Here is a 22,395-nt window from a genome sequence, read left to right on the forward strand (position 1 = left end):
TATGGATAGAGTTAGAAAATCGTGGAATGAGTTGATGGGAAGCCAGGATAGATCCTGACACATAGCTCATATTTAGCGTTGAGGGACTGGAAAAATAAATGCAGAGTAATGAGAAAAAGAGTCACCTAATTATAAATGTGGATTATGTTGCCTGTAAATGCTGGGAAGAAAAGATAGGTCCTTGTTAATATATAAATCAATAGTTGTTAATTAAATGTCTCTTTCTCTCTAGAGAGTAGAAATAATTTATATTAAAGACAAGGTCTTTAGTGAGTATAATGATTGGTAATATTTTATTTACTCTAAATAATATGCAAGTGTTCTACCTGAAAGCTTACTGGGAATTTTAGAATTTAATAGAATATTTACAGACATATAAGTTCCTTTTCTTATTAACAACAACAAAACAAACAAGAAACTATTTCTTAGAAGAGTAAAGTGACATCAAGACAAGATGACTCCTATAAGAACAACTACTTCAGGGGCTGAGAAGGTGGCTCAGTGGTAGAGCGCTTGCCTTGCATGCTCAAGAACCTGGATTCGATTCCTCAGCACCACATAAACAAAAAGAAAAAAGCCAGAAGTGGCGCTGTGGCTCAAGTGGTAGAGTGCTAGCCTTGAACTGAAGAGCTGAGGGACAGCGCCCAGGCCCAGAGTTCCGGCCCTATGACCGGACCCAAAAAAAAAAAAAAAAAGAACAACTACTTCTTATACCATAAATATTTTTGACTATTATGTGTCACTTTAAAATATTTTTTAATATTTTATTTATTTATTTATTTGTGGGTCATGAGGCCTGAACTCTGGGCTTGGGCACTGTCCCTCAACTCTTCAGCTCACGACTAGCGCTCTACCACTTGAGCCACAGCACCACTTCTGGCTTTTTCTGCTTATGTAGTATTGAGGAATCGAACACAGGACCTCACTCATACAAGGCAAGCACCCTACCACTGAGCCACCTTCCCAGCCCCAAAATAAAAATGTACAAGAACCATTCCTCCAAATCCACTATGGAATTTGGAAAGAAGTTTCAGTAGCAACCCAATAACTGTATTTGTGGAATAAAACGATTATTTCATGTTGGGAAAGTAAAAATTACATTAATGATATACAGGCTTGGCAATAAAACAAAATTCTAGGCTTCTTGGCACAGGTCGAAACTTCCTAAATAAATATCCAGAAATACAACAAATCAAAGAAAGGCTTGATAAATGAGATTGCATTAAGCTGCAGAGATTCTGCATGGCAAAGGACATAGCTAGCAAGATACATACAAAGCCCACAGGTTGGGAGAAGATCTTCACTAGCTATACACCAGACAAGCTATACAACAGGCCTCATATCAAAAATATACCTAGAGCTCAAAAAATTAACCCCCACACACACAACAGCAAATCCTCAAAGAAAGAGCCACTCCATTAATAAATCGGGTGAAGAATTAAAAGAGACTTCTCTGGAGAGGAAATAAGAATGGCCAATAGACACATGAAGGAATGCTCAACATCTCTAGCCATAAAAGAAATGTAAATCAAGACCACACTGAGATTCCACTTCACCCCAGTTAGAATGGCCATTATCAAGAAATAACAACAGATGCTGGAGTGGATGTGGCCAAAAGGGAACACTGCTACACCATGTAAGCTGGTTCAACCACTTTGGAAAGTAGTATGGAGGTTCCTCAAAAGACTCCACATAGAGCTCCCCCATGACCCAGCAATGCACTTTTAGGCATTCACCCAAACAATCACAAACAAGGCCATACTAAACCTACCAGCACAACTATGTTTATTGCAGCATTATTTACCATAGCTAAGATATTGAGCCAACCCAGATGCCCCTCAGAAGATGAATGGATCAAGAAAATGTGGTATTTATACACAATGGAATTCTATGCCTCCATCAGAAAAAATGACATTGCCCCATTTGTTAGGAAATGGAAAGACTTGGAAAAAATTATATTAAGTGAAGTAAGCCAGGCCCAAAGAAACATAGGTACCATAGTTTCCTTTATTTGCAATAACTAGTATATATCTGAATCAAACAGAAAAGGTCAGATAAGTTGATGTTAGGGAAATGAACCCTAAGATATGTATTCAGATGCTTTTTTCTTTCATGCGATTGTTTCTAACACATTTATGAGATGATTTCTTTGTTGCTTTGTATGTCCCCCCACACACACACACACACTGTATAACCCCTGCTTTCACTGTATTATATGTTGGTATAATTTGTGGAAGGGAAGGGAAAAAACAAATCGTTTAAATAGGGATACAGGTGGACCCATTGCAACAATGAGATGTACAAGTCGTTATCTTGAAAACAAACTTTACAACTTTGGTGTGGAGGGGGGCAGAGGAGGATTAGGTGGGGAGGCGGGGGAGGGATTGGAAGGAATGGGAAGGGGAAACAAAGGAGGAGGCTACAATGCTTGATAAGAAATGTACTCATTATCTTGCCCATGTAATTGTAACCCCTCTGTACAGTATTTTCACAATAAAAAAAAAAAGACTAAACATAGATCTCCCCTATGATCCAGTAATCCCATTCCTGGGCATTTACCCAAATGATCACAAGGGAGGCCACACTAAATCCACCAGCACAACTGTTCATTGCAGCATTATTTACCATAGCTAAGCTATGGAACCAACTCAGATATCCCACAATATGCTTCCATCAGAAAGAATATTTCCCCATTTGTAAAGAAATGGGAAGACTTGGAAAAAATCATATTAAGTGAAGTAACCCCAAGAAACATAGGCTCCATGGTTTCCTTCATTCATAATAAGTAGTATATGTCTAGGATAGTCCTAGCAGAGGATCACAATAGCTCAATAGCTCTGAACATATGACCATACAAAATGATGCTTACCAAGATAGGGAAACAAGGTCTTTTTCTGTGGTTGACCTTCTTGTCATCAATGAACTGTATCAAGTTCTTTCTTTTTATTTAATTTTTTTTGGTTTATTTTTCCCTTTATTTTTTTCTTTAGTTTATTTTTTCCTTTGGTTTATCCCCAGTAGTCACTGTTATTTATTCTGGTACCCTGTCTTGTATATATGTTCATCGGATTTGGGAACGGGAAAGGAAATAACAAAATGGTGAAACAAGGACAAAGGGTGATCAAATGCAACAATTTAACATGTATATATATATATATATATATATATATATATATATATATATATATATATATATCCTATCATGTGTTATTTGGAGAAAATACCTAGACTTACACATTTTCCTTCCCCAGTTATAACTAATCCAGAGCAATCATTAAAAATTAAGCCAATTCTAAGCACTTTGCAGGTATAGTAAGCCTGCCTTATTTGTGAATGTGCCATATAGACAAGGTTTTGACCAAGCATGGTCCCACAAATTTTTTTAAAATCTTAAATTTAGGTATGAATTATGCACCTCAGTTGATGAGGAGAAGTTGTATCAGTCAGTCCTGACTTATCATCAGTTATGTTTAAATTATTGTATGAGCTGCTATTTCCCTTGTTATGAAAATATGCCAGCTGGGCGCCAGTGGCTCACACCTGTAATCCCAGCTACTCAGGATGCTAAGATCTTCAGATTGTGGCTCTCCAAGCCAGGCTGGGTAGGAAAGTCCACCTTATCTACAATTAATCACAGAAAAAGCAGGAAGTAGCACTGAGGTTCCAGTGGTAAAGTGCTAGCCTTGCTTGAGTAGATGGAGCTCAGGAACAGTGTCCAGGCCCAGAGCTCAAGCCCCAGAACTAGAAAAAAGGAAAAAGAAAAAAAGAAATAAAGTATGGCTTCTAAAAAACAAATGAGCCAGAAAGCTGTGGCTCAGGCTAGTAATCCTAGCTAATCAGGAGGCTGAGATCTGACGATGGAAGTACAAAGCCAGGCCAGGCATGAAATTCTATGGCACTCTTACCTCCAATGAACTAGTCAAAAAGCCAGAAGTGGCACTGTGGCTCAAGTGGTAGAGTGCTTGCTTTGAGCAAAAAGCTCAGGGACAGCACCCAGAACAGAGTTCAAGCCCCAGGACTAGCCAAAAAAAAAAAAAAGTAAATGATGCCCTAACTTCAATGCAAAAGTTAATATAATTAGCTCGGGACCATCCCTGACACTTGTAATCCTAGTTACTCAGGAAGCTGAGCTCTAAGGACCAAGTTCCAAACCAGCTCTGGCAAGGAAGCCCCCCAATAAACTAATAAACTACCAAAAATCTGGAAGTAGAGCTGTGTCTCAAGTGGCATAGTGCTAGCCTTCAGTAAAAAATAAAATTAAAAATAAACACCAGGGATCATATAAGCTCTGAGTTCAAGCTCCAGAAACAGTGCACAGGCGTTCAGGCACACACGTGTATGCAGTATGAAGTGTCTGTCTGTCTGTCTCTCTCTCTCTCTCTCTCTCTCTCTCTCTCTCTCTCTCTCTCTCTCTCTCTCTCTCTCTCTCTCTCTCTCTCTCTCTCTCTCTCTCTCTCTCTCTCTCTCTCTCTCTCTCTCACACACACACACACACACACACACACGTTAATGTGACTAATTTTAAGTAAGTGAAATTTTAGATTGGTTTGAAGGTGTTATGTCTTCAGTAGCAGTCAGGCAATATTATAAGAAAAATGAAGCACTGGCAGTGCAGTTCTACATACCCCAAGCACATGTGGTTTTTTCCTCAGGAGTGGAGAAGTCTCCTTGGAATCATATATCCATGGATATCACAAGTCTACTTATCAACTCATTGGATTATTCAAACAACCTCCAGAAGTAGACTAGATTTTATCTCCATTTTAAGGAAGTTAAGACACTGTCCAAGCTACCTGAAACTAAGAGAGTTGGGATCTGATGATAGGCAGTAAAGCCATCAGGATCCCTTTAGAACACCACCTTCCTTTGCCTAACTCTTATTATCTTAAAAAGGATCTTCTCTCATGGAGGTAAGGATGGATGTCTCTTGCTTATGTCAATTATGATTGTTTCCTTGTACTTAAAAGTACCAGGAATACCACATACTCAAAAGTTTATCAACTATGCTAAGTTTGGAGAACTATGTTAACTCCAAAATAGATCAGTATAAGATACGTATAGGACTGTGAATGTGGCTTAGTGGTAGAATGCTTTCCTAGCATGCATAAAGCCCTGGGTTGGATTCCTCAGAAAAAGCCAGAAATGGTGCTGTGGCTCAAGTGGTAGAGTGCTAGCCTTGAGCAAAATAAGCTTAGGAACAGTGATCAGGCTCTGAGTTCAAGCCCCAGACTGGACAAAAAAAAAAGACAAAGTATCCTATTTTGGAACTTAAAAATCCTAATGCTCCAGGGTTAAAAGCTCTTTTTAATAGTACTTGTACTTATTACAGATATTATATATATAACTTAAAATATTAAGATAGAAAACTTAATTATGCTCCAAGGAAAAACCCAAACTGATTTCAAGCTGTTCATCTAAAACTAGAGATTTTTTAGAACTTGAACATGAAACTATACTTTTTTCTCATGCATGTAACTACATTTCTCATGTTTTTGTTTTTTTTTTTTTTTTTTTTCAGTCATGGGCTTGAACTCTGGGCCTGGTCACTGTCCCTCACCTCCTCAGCTCAAGGCAAGTGCTCAACCACTTCAGCCACAGTACTACTTCCGGTTTTCTGGTGGTTTATTATTTATTTATTTATTTATTTTATTTTGGGGGGGTCCAGTCATGGGGCCTGAACTCTGGGCCTGGGTGCTGTCCCTCAGCTCTTCAGCTCAGGCTAGCACTCTACCACTTGAGCCACTGCACCACTTGTGGCTTTTTGTTTCTTTTTGCTTATGTCCTACTGGGGAATCGAACCCAGGGCCTCATGCATGCAAGGCAAGAGCTCTACCACTGAGCCACCTTCCCAGCCCCTTCTGGTAGTTTATTAGAGATAATAGTCTCACAGATTTTCCTGCCCAGTCTGGCTTTGAACCAAGGTCCTCAAATCTCAGCCTCCTGAGTAGTTAGGATTACAGGCGTGAGCCCTTGGCATCTGGTTTATATGTTCTTCTTATGCATAATAACTATTATTCTTTTTTAAAGAATTCAACCTGCCAACAAAACATTGTTTTAGAGTCAAGTAAAGTTCTATAAGCCTATAATCCCAAGAGTACAAGGCCAGCCTGAACTATATAACAAGACCTTGCCTATTAAAGAAACTGTTTTACAAAACCATGTACAGTATTTCTAAGATATACAAATAATGAAAAGTAAAATACTTGCTTTTCAGTTTTCACACAAAAAAAACTTCTGTGTATAATTACATACAAGTAGTATCTGGGTATCTTACATTGGTTAAATGTCAGTATTCTTATTATGAGGGTATCTTACTAATTAGAATAGTATCATTTGTATTTACATATATATTAGGTCAAAAAACAAATGCTCTAGTTTTTAGTGCTGCTCTGGGAAAATATTGCTCCTTTAAGAAACAGTCCCTCAGCTGGGGGTAGGTGGCTCATGCCTGTAATCCTAGCAACTCAGGAGGCTGAGATCTGAGGATCACAGTTCAAAGCCAGCCTGGGCAGGAAAGTCCATGAGACCTTATCTCCAATAAACCACCAGAAAACTGGAAGTGGAGCTGTGGCTCAAATGATACAGTGTTCACCTTGAGCTGAAGAGCTCAAGGACAGTGCCCAAGCCTAGAGTTCAAGCCCTACAACCAACCAAAAAAAGGAAAGAACAGAAAAGAAAGAAAGGAATAGAAAAGAAATGAAACCAAACAAAAAAGTCCTTCCACTTTCATTTTCACAGCAAAATAAGGTTCTGTAATCTTTTTTTTTTTTTTTTAAACCAGTTGTGGGGCCTGAACTCTGGGCCTGGGCGTGGTCCCTCAGCTCTTCAGCTCAAGGCTAGCACTCTGCCAGTTGAGCTATAGCGCCATTTCCAGCTTTTTCTGCTTATGTGGTGCTGAGGAATCGAACCCAGGACCTCATGCATGCAAGGCAAGCACTCTACCACTGAGCCACCTTCCCAGCCCCTGTAATCTTTTAACTTAGGAGGTTTTGTTGTTGTTTTTTTTAAACCTTTGCCACATTAGGAAAGGTCATCTAAGCAAAACAGGTCTCGATGTGATTTGTTTTATGGATAATGTTACTAGAATAAAAATATGCTTTTTGAGTGATTAAACACTGGACCTAGCCTAGAAATACAAAATAAGCAAGACAACCTCTATCTAAATGAAGACTGCTCTTTACAAGACTTCTTTACAGTACAATCTTTTAATCACAGAAGAATCAAAGAAAACTAAAGTAATTATGAAGAATATCCTTGCAAAGTGAAACATAATACTGAATATTATGTAAGCATACCAATGAAAATATTATAAGTACATATAATACCAGATAATAGCTATATAAATACCCACTATTGAATGGAGAGATGATCCATTTTCTTAATACAGAAGATTTAAGTCTAGGAAGAATCATGTAGACCTTATTCTTGCCACTACATTATAAGTGTGGGGTGTGTGTGTGTGTGTGTGTGTGTGTGTGTCTGTGTGCGTGTGTGCATGTGTGCGTGTGTGTGTCTGTGTGTCTGTGTGTCTGTGTGTCTGTGTGTCTGTGTGCGTCTGTGTCTGTGTCTGTGTCTGTGTGTGTGCTAGTCCTGGGACTTAAACTCAAGGGCTAGGCACTATCCCTTCTAAGTCAGCTAGCACTCAACCAGTTGAGCCACAGCTCCACTTCTAGCTTTTTTGGTAATTAATTGGATATAAGAGTCTCATGGGTTTTTTGCTTGGGCTGGCTTTGAACCATGAGCCTCAGATCTCAGCCAACTAAGAAGATGGGATCAAAGGCATAAGCTACCAGTGCCTGATGATTACTCTTATTTTTAAAATCAATGTAAATGATAATAATATCTATAATCTTTTTGTCTTCCTTTTTCTATATTATTCTCTAAGATTGTTGTCTACATGCCTCAGTTCATTAGTATCATCACATTTTTATTCTATATTTGAAGACTATTAATGCTTTCTCAGTGTAACTAAATTATAAACATTAGATCAAAAGTAACATTAGGCTTTTCTACATCTTTTTTTTTTTTTTTGTCGATTGTGGGGCTTGAACTTTGGATCTGGGTGCTTTCTCTGAGCTCTTCAGCTGAAGGCAAGCCGCTCTACCACTTGAACCACGGTGCCACTTCCATCTACATCTTATGTTAAGTACTTTCAGTATTTATCCTCCTTATAGTTGTCCTGAAAGTCTTTCACTCTATACAGCTCTCATTAAGAGAGAATAAGAAATAGTTGAATATAGTAAAGAGAGAGAGAAATTTTAAGACATGGGAAAGTTATATTGCCATCTTGTGGTTAAAATTTTGTTTACAAAAGTAACAAACTCCAGATACTACCCATTAACAAACTAAATCCACAACACAGTACTTAGCAGTCTAAATTTTAATTTTTGTGTGAGTGGGATAAAATTGGAGTTTAGGATTAATGAGACTATAATTATTCATATGTCTATCCACTTTCTTATGCTAAGGATCACAATAGGAAAACAAATGGTATTTTTCAACAGCCTCATTCACATAAATAAAAATTATGAATTTGGGATTTTAACTCAGATATTTATAATTTATTATTAGAATAATAAATACTATAGCACAAACAATTCTGAGAAATTATGTTATCTGGGATTTTTAGGTAATCTCTAAAATCTAAAAGCAATTAATATATTTCTGCCAAGCATATTAACAATTTTGTTTGACCCAGAATTCTACTTTAAATTCAGAGCAAGATCACCACACATAAATACTATAGCAAACAAGTAATCTTTTTCAACTATATTTATTAGTAATTTATATATGTACATTTATACTTAGATGGCTATTTGCCATAGCTGAAAATTATAAAATGGAAATTTCATTACAAAAGTAATTTCAACTACCAAATCTATTATGATCTATATAAGGTGCCTGAAGGCATCTGCTCCAAATGCTTAGTAAGAGTTTACACACCTGTAAATCTAACACTTTTCTGCACAGAGCGTTGACAGCAAAACACTAAATTATAGGCCAACAGTGCCATCTATAGGTCTCCATAAATACTGATTAATATATAATAGATTTCATGTCAGGTGAACAACTGCCAATCAAATGTATTGTGCTAGTCAGAATCATCAAAATAACCCAGTTCATTTCTCACATCTCTGGAATTTATTACAAATTTTTTAGTCTATCACTACAACTATTTCCCAAAAAGATAATCATAATAATACAACAGCAACTGCAGCAACAAGAAATAAAACGTTGGAGCTGGGAAGGTGGCTCAGTGGTAGAGCGCTTGCCTTGCATGCCTGAGGCCCTGGGTTCGATTCCTCAGCACCACATAAGCAAAAAGAAAAAAGCCGGAAGTGGCGCTGTGGTTCAAGTGGTAGAGCGCTAGCCTTGAGCTGAAGAGCTGAGGGACAGCGCCCAGGCCCAGAGTTCAGGCCCCACGACCCCCCCCCCAAAAAAAAGAAAACGTTTTCCAAAATTGTATTACTCTGATGTTTGACGTACGTGGTAATCCATAAATCCTGGTAACTTTAAGAAATATTAATATATTAATAATATGTGCCATTTCTGTCCTCCTATTTCACTCATTTTATAAAACTCTTAGGCACAATTATGTTCTAGGGGTCCTACAATTCTATTTAACATATTTATTTCATCTATCTGCAGAGAAAAGGAAGTTATACATTTCCCTAGCTTTTCTTTTGTTTGTTTTGTCAGTTGTGGGGTTTGAACTCAGAGCCTGGGCACCATTCCTGAGCCTCTTTGTGCTCAAGGCTCTTCCACTTGAGCCACAGCTCCACTTCCAGTTTTGAGTGGTTAATTGGTGATAAGTCTCACCGGGACTGTTCTGCTGGAGCCAGCTTCAAACCACAATCGTCACATCTTAGCCTCCTTAGTAGGTAGGATTACAAGCATGAGCCACTGGTGCCCAGCTTCCCTAACTTTTATAAACTCTGGACTAAATTCATCCTTGCATCTAACCTGGATCAACCAGACTCATGGAAAGGAAAAGCCTCAAGATATATCCATTTCATAAAACTTAAGATTCCTTTATCATAGACAGGCTCTGTTTGTCCTCCAAGGGGCTGCTTTCACTATAGGAGTCACTCTAGTATATAATCTGGTTATGCAAAGGTTCCATTAATAATATATGTGAGTTAAAGCATGGGTAATGAGCTGAATGTAGAGGATGCAGAAAATAGCTGACTGCTGATACTGAGAGGCCACTCCTGTGTAATAGGAAAGAATACCATACTTGATGAGATATGATGAGCATTTAAAGATCCTGTGTTGTTTTTTTTAAGTGGCCTGGGGGCTGGGAAGGTGGCTCAGTGGTAGCTCTGAGTTCGATTCCTCAGTACCACATAAGCAGAAAAAGCCAGAAGTGGCATTGTGAGTCAAGTGGTAGGGAACTAGCCTTGAGCTGAAGAGCTGAAGGACAGCACCCAGGCCCAGAGCTCAGGCCCCACGACTGGCAAAAAAAAAAAAAAAATAGGGGCCTGTTACACCAAGGACAGGCTCTGTTTTGTTTTTTCATTTTATACTCCAGTTCCCATATCAGCTCCAGATATTTAATACAATCAGAAAATACATCTTATAAAAGCAATATTTTGCATGAGGCTGCCTGGCTGACTTCCTACCCTGAGCCCTAAAGAGTAGGAAAGAGTAATTGCTGGACAGCTCAAGTTTTGAAAGCAAAGAGAGCAGAGTTTGAGTACTATTACTGGCTTTGAGTAAAGTAATCCATTTCAATAAGTTCCACTTCCCTTATCTTCAAGAAATAACAAAGTTAATATAAACAAAGTGCTTTGCACAGTTTCATCATTCAATAAATATTTGCACTCAAAAAGATTTATTGCAGGCTGAAGCCCTGGGTTCGATTCCTCAGTACCACATAAACAGAAAAAGCCAGAAGTGGTGCTGTAGCTCAAGTGGTAGAGTGCTAGTCTTGAGGAAAAGAAGCTCAGGGCTAGTGCCCAGGCTCTAAGTTCAACCTCCTTGAGCTTCCCATGGTAAGCCGCAAGCCACCAGCATGAGGCTCATTTATTACTTCTTCTAAGAGGAATAAATAGGAATACTGAACTCAAAGAAAGATAAGCTCAACTATACAATGAAGAGAAAATGGTATTTGAAGGTCTAGTATTAATTTTAAAATATACCTCTGAAATTTTGTTGAAAAATATCACCTTGACTATCAGTCCATGTGTGCGTTGCCGAGACACAGAAGTTGGAGATAATAGACCGGGGCCTGCAAATAGATAATTCTGAAGCCAGAGAGTGGTGAACTTCAGGGAGATAACAAACTATGAAACAGAGAAAATACAGGCCTGTAGAGTACTGATTTCCAGGAAAGGCAAAACTGTAAAAGAGTGATCAGATAGAAAGAAGAGGATGGAAAACACTCATAGCAACAACCATAAAGAGGAAAAGTGGTGAGATATGTTAAATTCTACAGGTAGTAGATCAAATCAGAAACAGAAAAAAGATAACAGTAATTTCAACAAAAAAACTAAATACAGATATGCAATTGTAGAAGGCTGAAGACAAAGTGAGAAACTTTTCTTAAAGGTTGACAGTAAAAAGAAAAAGGAACATAAGACTATATCTAAGATGTGGAGAAACACAGTAACAGGAGAAAAATGTCAATTGTAGGTAAAATTGTATCTCCGTGAAAGATATGTTGCTGGCACTTATAAATGGGACCTTACTTGAAAATACTCTTTGAAGATATAAATCAGGTTAAAATGAGGTTGTACTGTATTACAGCAGGCCTTAATCCAATGATTGGTATCTTCATAAGGGAAATTTGGACCTAAACAGGCTTAGGGGAAGAGAATACCATGTAATACCAAACACAGATACTGAAGTGAAATACCAGGAATTGTTAGCAACATACAGAAATTAAGGAAGTGCTAAATGGTTGCAACATATTATTTCCAAGTGTTGTTGTAAGTATCAATAGTCTAATGATGTGAAGTTCTGAGTATTTGTCTCTTCAGAGATGAAGAAAAAAGTTGTATACTTTGGTTTCTGATATGTACTTATCAATATAGTCATAACAGTCCCTGCTGTGCTATCCTCTAATACACAGGGGTCTCAATACTCTGAGATATTCTAGTCAGTCAGGGAGAGGAATAAAGAGGGGCTGGTGTAAAAGTATTCCAAAACCACTAAGAAAGTTGTTTTGTTTATGTCAGTTGGAATCACACACCCACATTACTGGTAATACTTACATTTTTTTAACTTTCATCTTTCAAGGAAGGCAAGTATAATAAGAAATCTTCTAAAATGTGGCTATGGAACCTTTATTTGCCCTTAAATTTTATATTTCTAAAAACTAGATTTTTCTCAAAGAAAGATAGACTACATTTTAATTAAAATACATACCTTAAAGGTATTTTATAATTAATTTGAGCAATAGAGTTCCTTCCTATGTGGTTAAAATAAGGGGGAATTTGTTTTCCTCCTTAATTATCCAGATAATGGGTTCCAGCCTCCCTTTGATGTGTCATAAAAGCTCACCTGTTTCACTACAACCTGCTCTTTATTATCAAACAATTATAGTTCCTCAAATCCCAAATTTCTAAAGGTGCCATTTATCTAAATCACATGTGTGTTCCCTTTGCACCCATTCTGAAAAAGAATTTTCCTTGATCAAAAATTTAACCTGATTACCCCCTGGGTGCATCAGCCCTTTTATTACCTAGAACAAAATTAAAATTCAGAGGACTTCTAGCATACATACTGACGACTAAAGCATCTCTTTTAACTATATTCTAACTATTAATATAGCAAGAGAAAAGCTAGTATTCTTATATAAAGTACATAAAATTAAAAAAGGGAATTTTCTTAATGAAGATTTTCCCCTTCAGGAAAAAAAAAATAACAATTAACATGTGCTCTCATATGCAAGAATTCCAAGATTCCCTTCATCCTTATTCCACAAAAAAAAAAAAAAAAGGTCTGTCATTACACCCTCACTTGATTTGTTGAAGGTAATGAACTTGAACTATATTTACCACAAAATCCTCAAATTTAGTTCCAGGACAAATGGACTAACACAATTAATTTAAATGAAAGCAATAGCCCCTGGGGAAATGTACAAATTAAAAAACATGTGTGATGGGGTATATAATTACAAGATAGATACTGGGACCTAAGATGGGGCTGTAGAGGAGGTAACATCAGCCTAGCAATTCTGCAGAATAAATCAGTGTCATAACTGCAGAATGATCAAGTAAGTAGAACACAGATTGGAATAAATTCTGGGAGACATTCTGAAAGGGACTGGCAGAGTTGGAGGGATATTAGTAAAATTGTGGGATATAGGAGGAAGTCCCTAGGTTTGCCAGTTGTGGATCTGGCCTATACATGGCTTAGGTGATATCTTCACAAGGAGGCCTGACAGATCAAGATCTCCCAGGGACTAAGCAGATTCTGTCAGAGATTCTGGCAAATTCTGAGAATGGGTACAAAAGTCCTCTGAAGCCAAGTGCTGGTGGCTCACACCTATAATCCTAGCTACTCAGGAGGGTGAGATCTGAGGATCGCAGTTCAAAGCCAGCCTGGTCAGGAAAGTCAGTGATACTCTAATCTCTAATAAACCACTCAGAAAACTGGAAGTGGAGCTGTGGCTCAAGTAGTAGAGCACTAGCCTTGAGCTGAAGAGCTGAGGGACAGCACCCAAGCCCAGAGTTAAGTCCCACAACTGACCCAAAAAAAAAAAAAAAAAAGTGCTCTCAGAGTTTGGAGTAAATGACCATCTAATAGGCCTGAAAGGCTCCTCCTAATGATACCAAAATTAGAACAACCCATGTGTTTTTAGGAACACATGGCAGGGCCCAACCTGGTCATTAGAGAAAATGGTGGAACCATGCTCCTGACTACAAGTAAGCTCTGACTATGTGATAACAAGAAACACTACTAGAGGGCTGGGAAGGTAGCTCAGTGGTAGAGTGCTTGCCTTGCACGCATGAGTCCCTGGGTTTAATTCCTCAGCACCACATAAGCAGAAAAAGCCAGAAGTGGTGCTGTGGCTCAAGTGGTAGAGCACTAGCCTTGAGCTGAAGAGCTGAAGGACAGCGTCCTGGCCCAGAGTTCAGGTTCCATGACCGGCAAAAAAAAAAAAAAAGAAAAAAGAAAGAAAGAAGGAAGGAAGAAGGGAGAGACAGAGAGAGAGAGAGAGACAGAGAGAGAGAGAGAGAGAGAGAGAGAGAGAGAGAGAGAGAGAGAGAGAGAGAGAGAGAGAGAAAGAAAGAAAGAAAGAAAGAAAGAAAGAAAGAAAGAAAGAAAGAAAGAAAGAAAGAAAGAAGAAAGAAAGAATACTAGAGCTCTCCTAGTGTGCTGGCAACATGATGGTATGGGACTCAAGAGGTTCTCAGGCCAAGGTTCTTGGCAGATGTAACAAGTATAGAGGAATTCTGTTACCGTTGCTGTCTGCAGATAGGTTAGACTTTGGTTCCTATTTGCTATTGTGGCCAGAACGCTATTTCAGTCCAAAACAAATCCAACTATATACAGAAGCCATGGATAGATTGAGGACAACAATGACTACATTTTCTTTGGGTTGAAAGCTAATTATAGGCACCCTACCTATGAACACAATACTTCTTAGTAAAAAGACAGTAAGGATTGTATTTGATCATGAGCTTTTTAAAAATGAATGTAAACTAGTAGAAGCTACAGACAGAACAGCAATAGTAAACATGATTTGATCTCTCCAACTTCTAAAAATATTTATCAATGGGAATAACATTCAGGCCTTCATACATGTAATTTCTGAAAAAAAATGGTTGCCATGTTTTGGCAAGCATGGGCATGTTAATTATTCTCTATGTCACTTTCATTATCTATAAATAGGGATTACACCATGCTTACCTTCTAGGATTTGGGGGTTATTAAAAATGATAATACACATAAAGCTTTGAACTGGCATTTAGTATTTACTCAAGAGATGTGTGCTACTTTTATTTACATCTTTTTTCAGCAGTTGTGGGGCTTGAACTCAGGGCCTGGGCACTGTCCCTGAGCTCTTTTGCTCAAAGCTAGTGCTCTACCACTTTGAGCCACAGATCCACTTTGCTTTTTGAGTGGTTAATAGGAGGTAAGACTCAGAGGGACTTTTCTGCCTGGATTGGCTTTGAACCCAGATCCTAAGATCTCAGCCTCCTGAATAGCTAGGATTACAAGTATAAGTCACTGGGACCTGGCTTCACCATTTTTTTCTTTTTTTCTTTCATTTTTGCCAGTCCTGGGATTTGAACTCAGGGCCTGGCACTGTCCCTAGCTTCTTTTGTGCCAGGCTAACACTCTACCACTTGAGCCACAGTGCTACATCTGCCTTTTTCTGTGTATGTGGTACTGAGGAATTGAACCCAGGGCTCCATGCATGCTAGGCAAGCACTCTACCACTAAACTATCTTCCCCACTCTACCATTCTCATACTAATGAGAATATTAAAGCTAGATGAAGCTTTAAAGGCCACTTGGAAACCATTTTCAAGCTGGACCCTTGAATATAGATAAGATTTCAACAGAAAATACAGGGAAGACATTCCAAGAACTGAGAATAGAGATAACATTGAAGAAAGGTGAAAAGACTTAGGAAACAGAATAGGTGTAGGAGAGCTGTGGAAAATAAGTCTGAAAGCTAAATTGAGGGCATATAATAGAGTACAAAATTCATTTTTTTTTCTCTAATCAGCAATGATCATCAAGAAAATTTTTTTCTTACAAATCCTTAAAGTCTAGCTTTTCCTTTCTCCTTTACAGAATATTTTTGCTATAAGGTTTTCGAACACAGTGGTTTCTTCAAAACATTAAAGTACAAACAATGACTTTGGCTATCTTAAAATACAGGTTCAGATGTGGTAGGTCTAAAATAAAGCAAGAAGCTGGGTGCAGGGGCTTACGCCTGTAATCCTAGCTACTCAGGAGGCTGAGATCTGAGGTTTGAGGTTCAAAGCCAGCCCGGGCAAGGAAAGTCCATGAGACTCTTACCTCCAATAAACCACAAGAAACTGGAAGTGGGCCGTGGCTCAAGTGGTAGAGCGCTCACCTTGAACTGAAGATCTGAGGGACAGCGCCCAGACCCAGAGTTCAAACCCTATGACTGACAAAAACAAAAACAAACAATCTCAAATAGGGGCTGGGAAGGTGGCTTAGTGGTAGAGTGCTTGCCTTGCATGCATGAGGCCCTGGGTTTAATTCCTCAACACCACAGAAGCAGAAAAAGCCAGAAGTGATGCTGTGTCTCAAGTGGTAGAGCACTAGCCTTGAGCTGAAGAGCTGAGGGACAGGGCTCAGGCCCTGAATTCAAGCCCCACAACCAAAACAAATATATATATAAAATAAAGCCAGAGAGACCCTGCATTTTTAGCAGGTATCACTATAGTTTTGGCTGCTCATCCAACCATTCTTTCTTCTGAGTACAGTAATTGTAAAGATACTGTACAGAGGGATTACAGTTACTTGAGTAAGGTAATGAGTACATTTCCTATTGAGCATTACTCCCTCCTTTGTTTTTCCCCTACCATCCCTTCCCACCCTGCCTCCCTAACACCTCCCTCCCACCCCCCTCCAGTTGTAAAGTTCATTTTCAACATAGTGTCTTGTACATCTCATTGCTAACAATGGGTCAACCTGTATCCCTGTATCCTTATTTCAGCATTTTGTTACTCCCCTTCCCCTCCCCAAATTAGAAAAAAATATATATATATATATATATGTATATATATATATATGATACAGGAAACCAGAATCAAATACAGTGAAAACAGGGGTTTTGTGTCCCTATCTTGGGGTTCATTTCGCTTATCATCACCTTATATGGTCATAAGTACATCGTTTTTGAGAGCGACCTCTTCTTATAAAAATTTCATCCTTACCCTTCCTGCAGTGTTGTGCCTTGCTCATCCTCCTGAAGCTATCATCATTGCATTCTACAACTCATATCACCTGAATTTCAAGCTACTAAGGCTAAGGATACAGACTAAAATAAATACTAATTTCAATTGGAGAAGGATAAGCCTCTGAAGGAAAAAAAAAAAAAAAAACCAGCAGTCCGGAAATGTGGAGAAATAAATTCATGTCATGTTAGAACAAGCTTTAGAAGGTATTCTGAGTGGGACTTGGAAACTTAGGAGAATATGAGTAAGATTCTGGAGACAGGAGGGGGACCCTAGAATTGCAACCATAGATCAAAAGGAGATTCTGAGGTTTGAGTATAAAATCCCTATGGAGCGGGCGCTGGTGGCTCACACCTGTAATCCTAGCTACTCAGGAGGCTGAGATCTGAGGATCGCGGTTCAAAGCCAGCCCAAGCAGGAAAGCTCGTGAGACTCTTATCTCCAATAAAACGCTAGAAAACCGGAAGTGGTGCTGTGGCTCAAACGGTAGAGCTCTCACCTTGAGCTGAAGAGCACAAGGGCAGCGCCTAAGCCCAGAGTTCAAGCCGCACGACCAACAAAAAAAAAAATCCCTATGGAAGTTTGGGGGAAATGACCATCTGAGAACACAGCCTGCGTTTCAAAATTCCAGTATGTATTGACTTGTCCTGAACTTTATCACATAAGACAAAGTTACCATTATATATATATCTGTATATAATAGCAATAACTACAAATTCAAGACTGAGAGATAAATACATACATAAGTATATATAAGTATATATATTCATATATATGTATACACATACATATATGTATGTATATATACACACATATATTTGTCACACATATATATTGGTGCTGGTGCTGGTGCTGGTGCCGGGGTCTGAACTCAGAGCCTTGCTCTTTTGTTCAGTTTTTTGTCTCATAGCTGGTACTCTAACATAAGTCACCTTGCAATAAAAGACAGACACATATTGTTATGTATTGTTCTTCTCCTGATGTACCTAGTTTCTTAAGATCCCAACAGACATCCCCATCCCATCTATCCCAGCCTTCACACAGGGATTGGCTGTAATTGCCTGGTAGTAAGGTAGGTCCCTGACAACACTGGTTTGAATCTTTCCCTACAATTTGACCTAAAATTTTAAAAAGCAAGTCAGTCTCTAATGCTCTCCTGGGAAGACTAGTCAAGAACATGTATATTCAGAAGCTGCTGGGGACCAGGTTGCACCACATGGACTGAAGAGCTGAATATAAACAGTTAACTCTAAGAAATAAAGTGTGCTCACAACATCAGGAGAACACAGGGAAACAGCTCTATCTGAGAGGGTTGCAACCTAACAGCCATGTGTATCTCCACATAACTGGCCAGGCAAAACTCAACCATATGTGTTCTATGATTTCTGCAAATGAATGGGGAGATAGGCTACCCAGTGAGCTACTGAGAAGTTGCATTTCCTATCTAGTGGAAGGCTGCTACAAGACCTTATCTTATTCATCTCCTCAGTTTCAGTTGAACATAAGGCTTTCCACCTTACCCCCATTTAGGTTATAGATACAAACTTCAGAATGTCTATAAAAATGTTTTGCCATGGTTTAAAGGTAGCATCTCAATAGCAGGGGGTGGCCACTAAAATTTTATCCTCTGGCCTCTTTAGGTTCATTGTTATCTGAGTTATTAGGATCACAGGAAACTTGATGCCACAATGACTTGGTTTTGCAGTCTGTGTAAGTATTTGGGCATAATTTACTCTTTATCAAGAAAATCTGTGGAAGTACAGTAAGCCATCCTAATAGCCATAGAACACTCTTGCCTATAATTAGTCTTCTACCTTGCTGCCTTGAGGATTTTTGAAAACTTAACAAAAAAGTAAGAAACAGAGAGTTTACTTCCTGAGTTCTCAAATGTTCCAGCCTGATTTCAGTCTGTTCCAGGAATGCTCTTCCAGGAAAGCAATGAATTCCAAAAGAAACTATAGTATTTCTAAAATAAATCTCCCCAATGTTTTTTTTTTCCCCTTAAAAAAACATTATCTCAGAATGTATTTTTGACCTTTACAATCAGAAGATCATATAATACACACACAGGAGATAGTATCAGTAATCAGAACTCTAGTTTCAAAGACTCAAATGTACCTTTTTTTTATTAAAATTCTACCACTCATATGTTTCTTTCTTTCTGGCTCTTAGTCTAGTATGTATAATAGGATTAGCCTACATCATTACAGCTGAAGTAAATATAGTTTTATGTAAATGTTTTGGGCCAAATAAAATGTGATTCTTTTTAATTATGATGAAAGTATAAATTACTTTCATTAGGAAGTGGCTGTGTGGCTCAAACGGTAGAGAGCTCGCCTTGAGCTGAAGAGTGCAACGACAGCGCCCAAGCCCAGAGTTCAAGCCCCATGACCAACAAAAAAAAAAATCCTCTCATTATTTTCCAATAATTCCATAGTAGAAACTATATGTATCGACTATAGATGGAACCACACATTATATTTATATCAAATAATCAAACAGAACAATATAAGGATTTGACATCTTTTAACATGTTTTGAGTGTAGCTATGCCCTACTACATAATAATTTAAACCAATATGCAGACACTTATGTATCAATGGTCATAGCTTAGGATGTTAATCAATTAGCTTTGTTTTCTTCTGCAGCCAGTTAAACTTTCTTTGTTCAGGGTTACAGTCTGGGAATCAAGTGAGTCAAGTATTGCTAGGAAAGCCTTGGACATTGTGGACTTTCACCAAAAATTGTGAATAAATTGATGCAGGTTGATTATCACTACTAGAAAACAAGTAAGAAAACAGCAGGGCCACTGACATAATAATAATAGAAGAACATTGAATAATTATGATTAAAACTGAAAGTCACAATTTTATATTAATGAAATATCATCCATAGGAAAGTGCACAAAGGGGCTTAGTGGTAGAGTGTGGCTTAGTGGTAGAGTGCTTGCCTAGTATGCATGAAGCCCTGGGTTTAGTTCCTCAGTACCACATACACAGAAAAAGCTGCAAGTGGAGCTGTGGTAGAGTGCTAGCCTTGAGAAAAAAGGATCTCAGGGACAGTGCCCAGGCCCTGAGTTTAAGTCTCAGGATTGGCAAAAAAAAAAAAAGAAAGAAAGAAAGAGAAGTTCACAGAGTGATACATATGGTGCTTGTGGTTCCCCTGAGATGCACGTAGTTCATGATAAGTAGTCTTAATATGACTATTATCAAAAAAATTCAAATCTCTCTTTTTTGGGGGGAAGGGAGTCAGTCGTGGGCCTTGAACTCTGGGCTTGGGTGCTGTCCCTGCATTCTTCAGCTCAAGGTGAGCACTCTACCACTTGAGTCACAGGGCCACTTCCGGTTTTTTGGTGGTTTAACAGTCTCATGGACTTTCTTGCCCAGGCTGGCTTTGAACCGTGATCCTCAGATCTCAGCCTCCTGAGTAGCTAGGATTACAGGTATAAGCCACTGGTGCTCGGCTCAAATCTCTTTGAAAATTAAATTTACTAGCTAAACAGACATCTTCCAATCATTATCTTATATAATTTATTAGTGTTACAATAAGTTGTGGAAAGAATACCTACATTTATAAAACTTTTATGATTAGATGCCAATTAGTAGTGATATATTTATAATAAAATGTATCAGAAAATATAAGATTAAAATTTCAACCAGCATTTTAAAATATTTTTAAAATTTGTGAACAAAGCATAATTCAATGATTAGTAACTTTCTTTTTTTTTGGGGGGGGGGTCCAGTCGTGGGGCCTGAACTCTGGGCTTGGGCACTGTCCCTCAGCTCTTCAGCTCAAGGCTAGTGCTCTACCACTTGAGCCACAGTGCCACTTCTGGCTTTCTTCTTTTTGTTTATGTGGTGCTGAGGAATTGAACTCAGGGTCTCAGGCATGCAAGGCAAGCGCTCTACCACTGAGCCACCTTCCCAGCCCCTGATTAGTAACTTTCTACAGCCACATTTAATAGTTATTAGTTTCAAGATTGGTTATAGTAGATCTTTTTCTAAATGTTTTGTTCCCCTCAGTATACATCTCTCTAATTTAATGTGAACCCATTATATCAAAAGTGTTTCTATGTGTTAAGATACATATAAATGTTACTATGTCTGTTTATGGCACAATATAATCCCGAGACACACAACATGCATTCAGAAGGCTTCCAGAATTCTACAATAATACTTAGTCGAGGAAGGCAGGATCCTTGTAAGATCCATGATAACTTAGAAGAAAAAAAAAATCTACAAAATTAACAACGGGGGCGAGGGCGGGGGCGGGGGGGGGGGAGGATGGGAAAGGATGGGAGGGGGAAACAAAGGAGGAGGCTACAATGCTTGATAAGAAATGTACTCATTGTCTTGCCCATGTAACTGTAACCCCTCTGTACAGTATTTTCACAATGAAAAAAAATTAACAACAAACTTAAGTCAGGCAGGATTGAATAATTTCAAGTGAAATAGTCAGCAAGTAAAAAGATTCCTCAAAAATTGCAGGCCCTGGTTGCTGCCTCAGTTTTTAGCCTAGGAACACAGAAGACCAGGAACCCTGGAGCAACTGGCACAGGCGCTGGGGCAACTTTACCTGGGACACCGGGCCTCAGCGGCCAGCTCAGGTCTCCTTTGCTTTAAGCTACCCCCCAGGTTGGACACTGCCCCGGCTTTGTGGAATTTTGAGAAAGCAGGCAAAACTTCTGTTGGGAGACTTGTCTGAGAAACGTTTCGGGGCACGAGATGGGGAAGGCGACTAGCTTGCGGTAGAGTGGGGGCGGCCTTACCAGCAGAACCACCGGCCAAGATCTGCTGAGAAATCTCGCTCAGTAAGCCGACGTTGGATTTGGTGGGCTTGGTGGACATGGTGGGCAGCCGCACGACGGGGTAGCGAGTGCTGAGCCGGGTGAGCGGGGTCTCCGCTGAACGCAGGCCTGAAGCCTCTCCAGGTGAAGGGAGCCGGCGGAGCTCCCAGCGGGGCAGCAATCCCGCGAGTACCCAGAGAAGGCGGTTCGGGCACTGGCTCGCGGCGGGATCACCGGAACCTGGAGGCTGCACTGCTTCGGGGTGGTCTCTCGCCGAGCCTAGACACCCTGGGCTCCAAGGTTTCTGAAGAGATTAGTGGACTGGGTGGAGTTGGCCGACCCTGTGGGCCAGGCTGGGTTTCCTAGATTGGCATCCTATCAAGAGTTTGTCTGGAGGGAGGCCCTGCCTGGAAAATACTGAAACCCAGCGGGGGAAGCCTGGGGCAACCCTTGCCCTCTGGCAAGCCCGGAGCTGACCTAGTATAACAACTAACTCAAAGCAGGCCCACGTCCTAAGGACTTTACGGTTGAGCTAATGTAATACTTTAGCAAAAAGAGCGATTTGAATTTAAGGAAAATTATCTCATACCTCAACTTGTTTTTATTAACTGAAAAACTGGGGAGGAGGAGTAGGAAAAGAAGAAGAAGAAAGAAAGTGCCTGGTGACAAATAAGCCCCAGGACAGAAGGTACTCAGTTTAATTTATGAGTGTTAGAAAATCA

The 22,395-nt window shown here is 39.2% G+C and overlaps 1 protein-coding gene across 3 annotated transcripts in view; it reads right to left on the bottom strand.

Annotated features, from left to right (window-relative positions):
• The window catches only part of Slc25a21 (solute carrier family 25 member 21), a 549,817-nt gene extending 527,722 nt beyond the window's left edge, over positions 1-22,095 (bottom strand). For 2 of the 3 annotated variants that reach the window (XM_070026841.1, XM_070026833.1), the window contains exon 1: positions 21,656-21,732. Coding sequence is in view for 1 of the 3 variants with exons in the window: in XM_070026825.1 (XP_069882926.1) it covers positions 21,656-21,734 (79 nt within the window). In the remaining 2 variants the exon portion in view is untranslated. Of the gene's footprint in view, positions 1-21,655 lie in introns of all 3 variants that reach the window. The other variant, XM_070026825.1, reaches the window with a different exon arrangement.
• Positions 22,096-22,395: the final 300 nt, after the last annotated feature.

This window comes from Dipodomys merriami, unplaced genomic scaffold, assembly GCF_024711535.1.
Source record: "Dipodomys merriami isolate MVZ:Mamm:240054 unplaced genomic scaffold, mDipMer1.0.p SCAF_1, whole genome shotgun sequence".
Taxonomy (NCBI): domain Eukaryota; kingdom Metazoa; phylum Chordata; class Mammalia; order Rodentia; family Heteromyidae; genus Dipodomys; species Dipodomys merriami.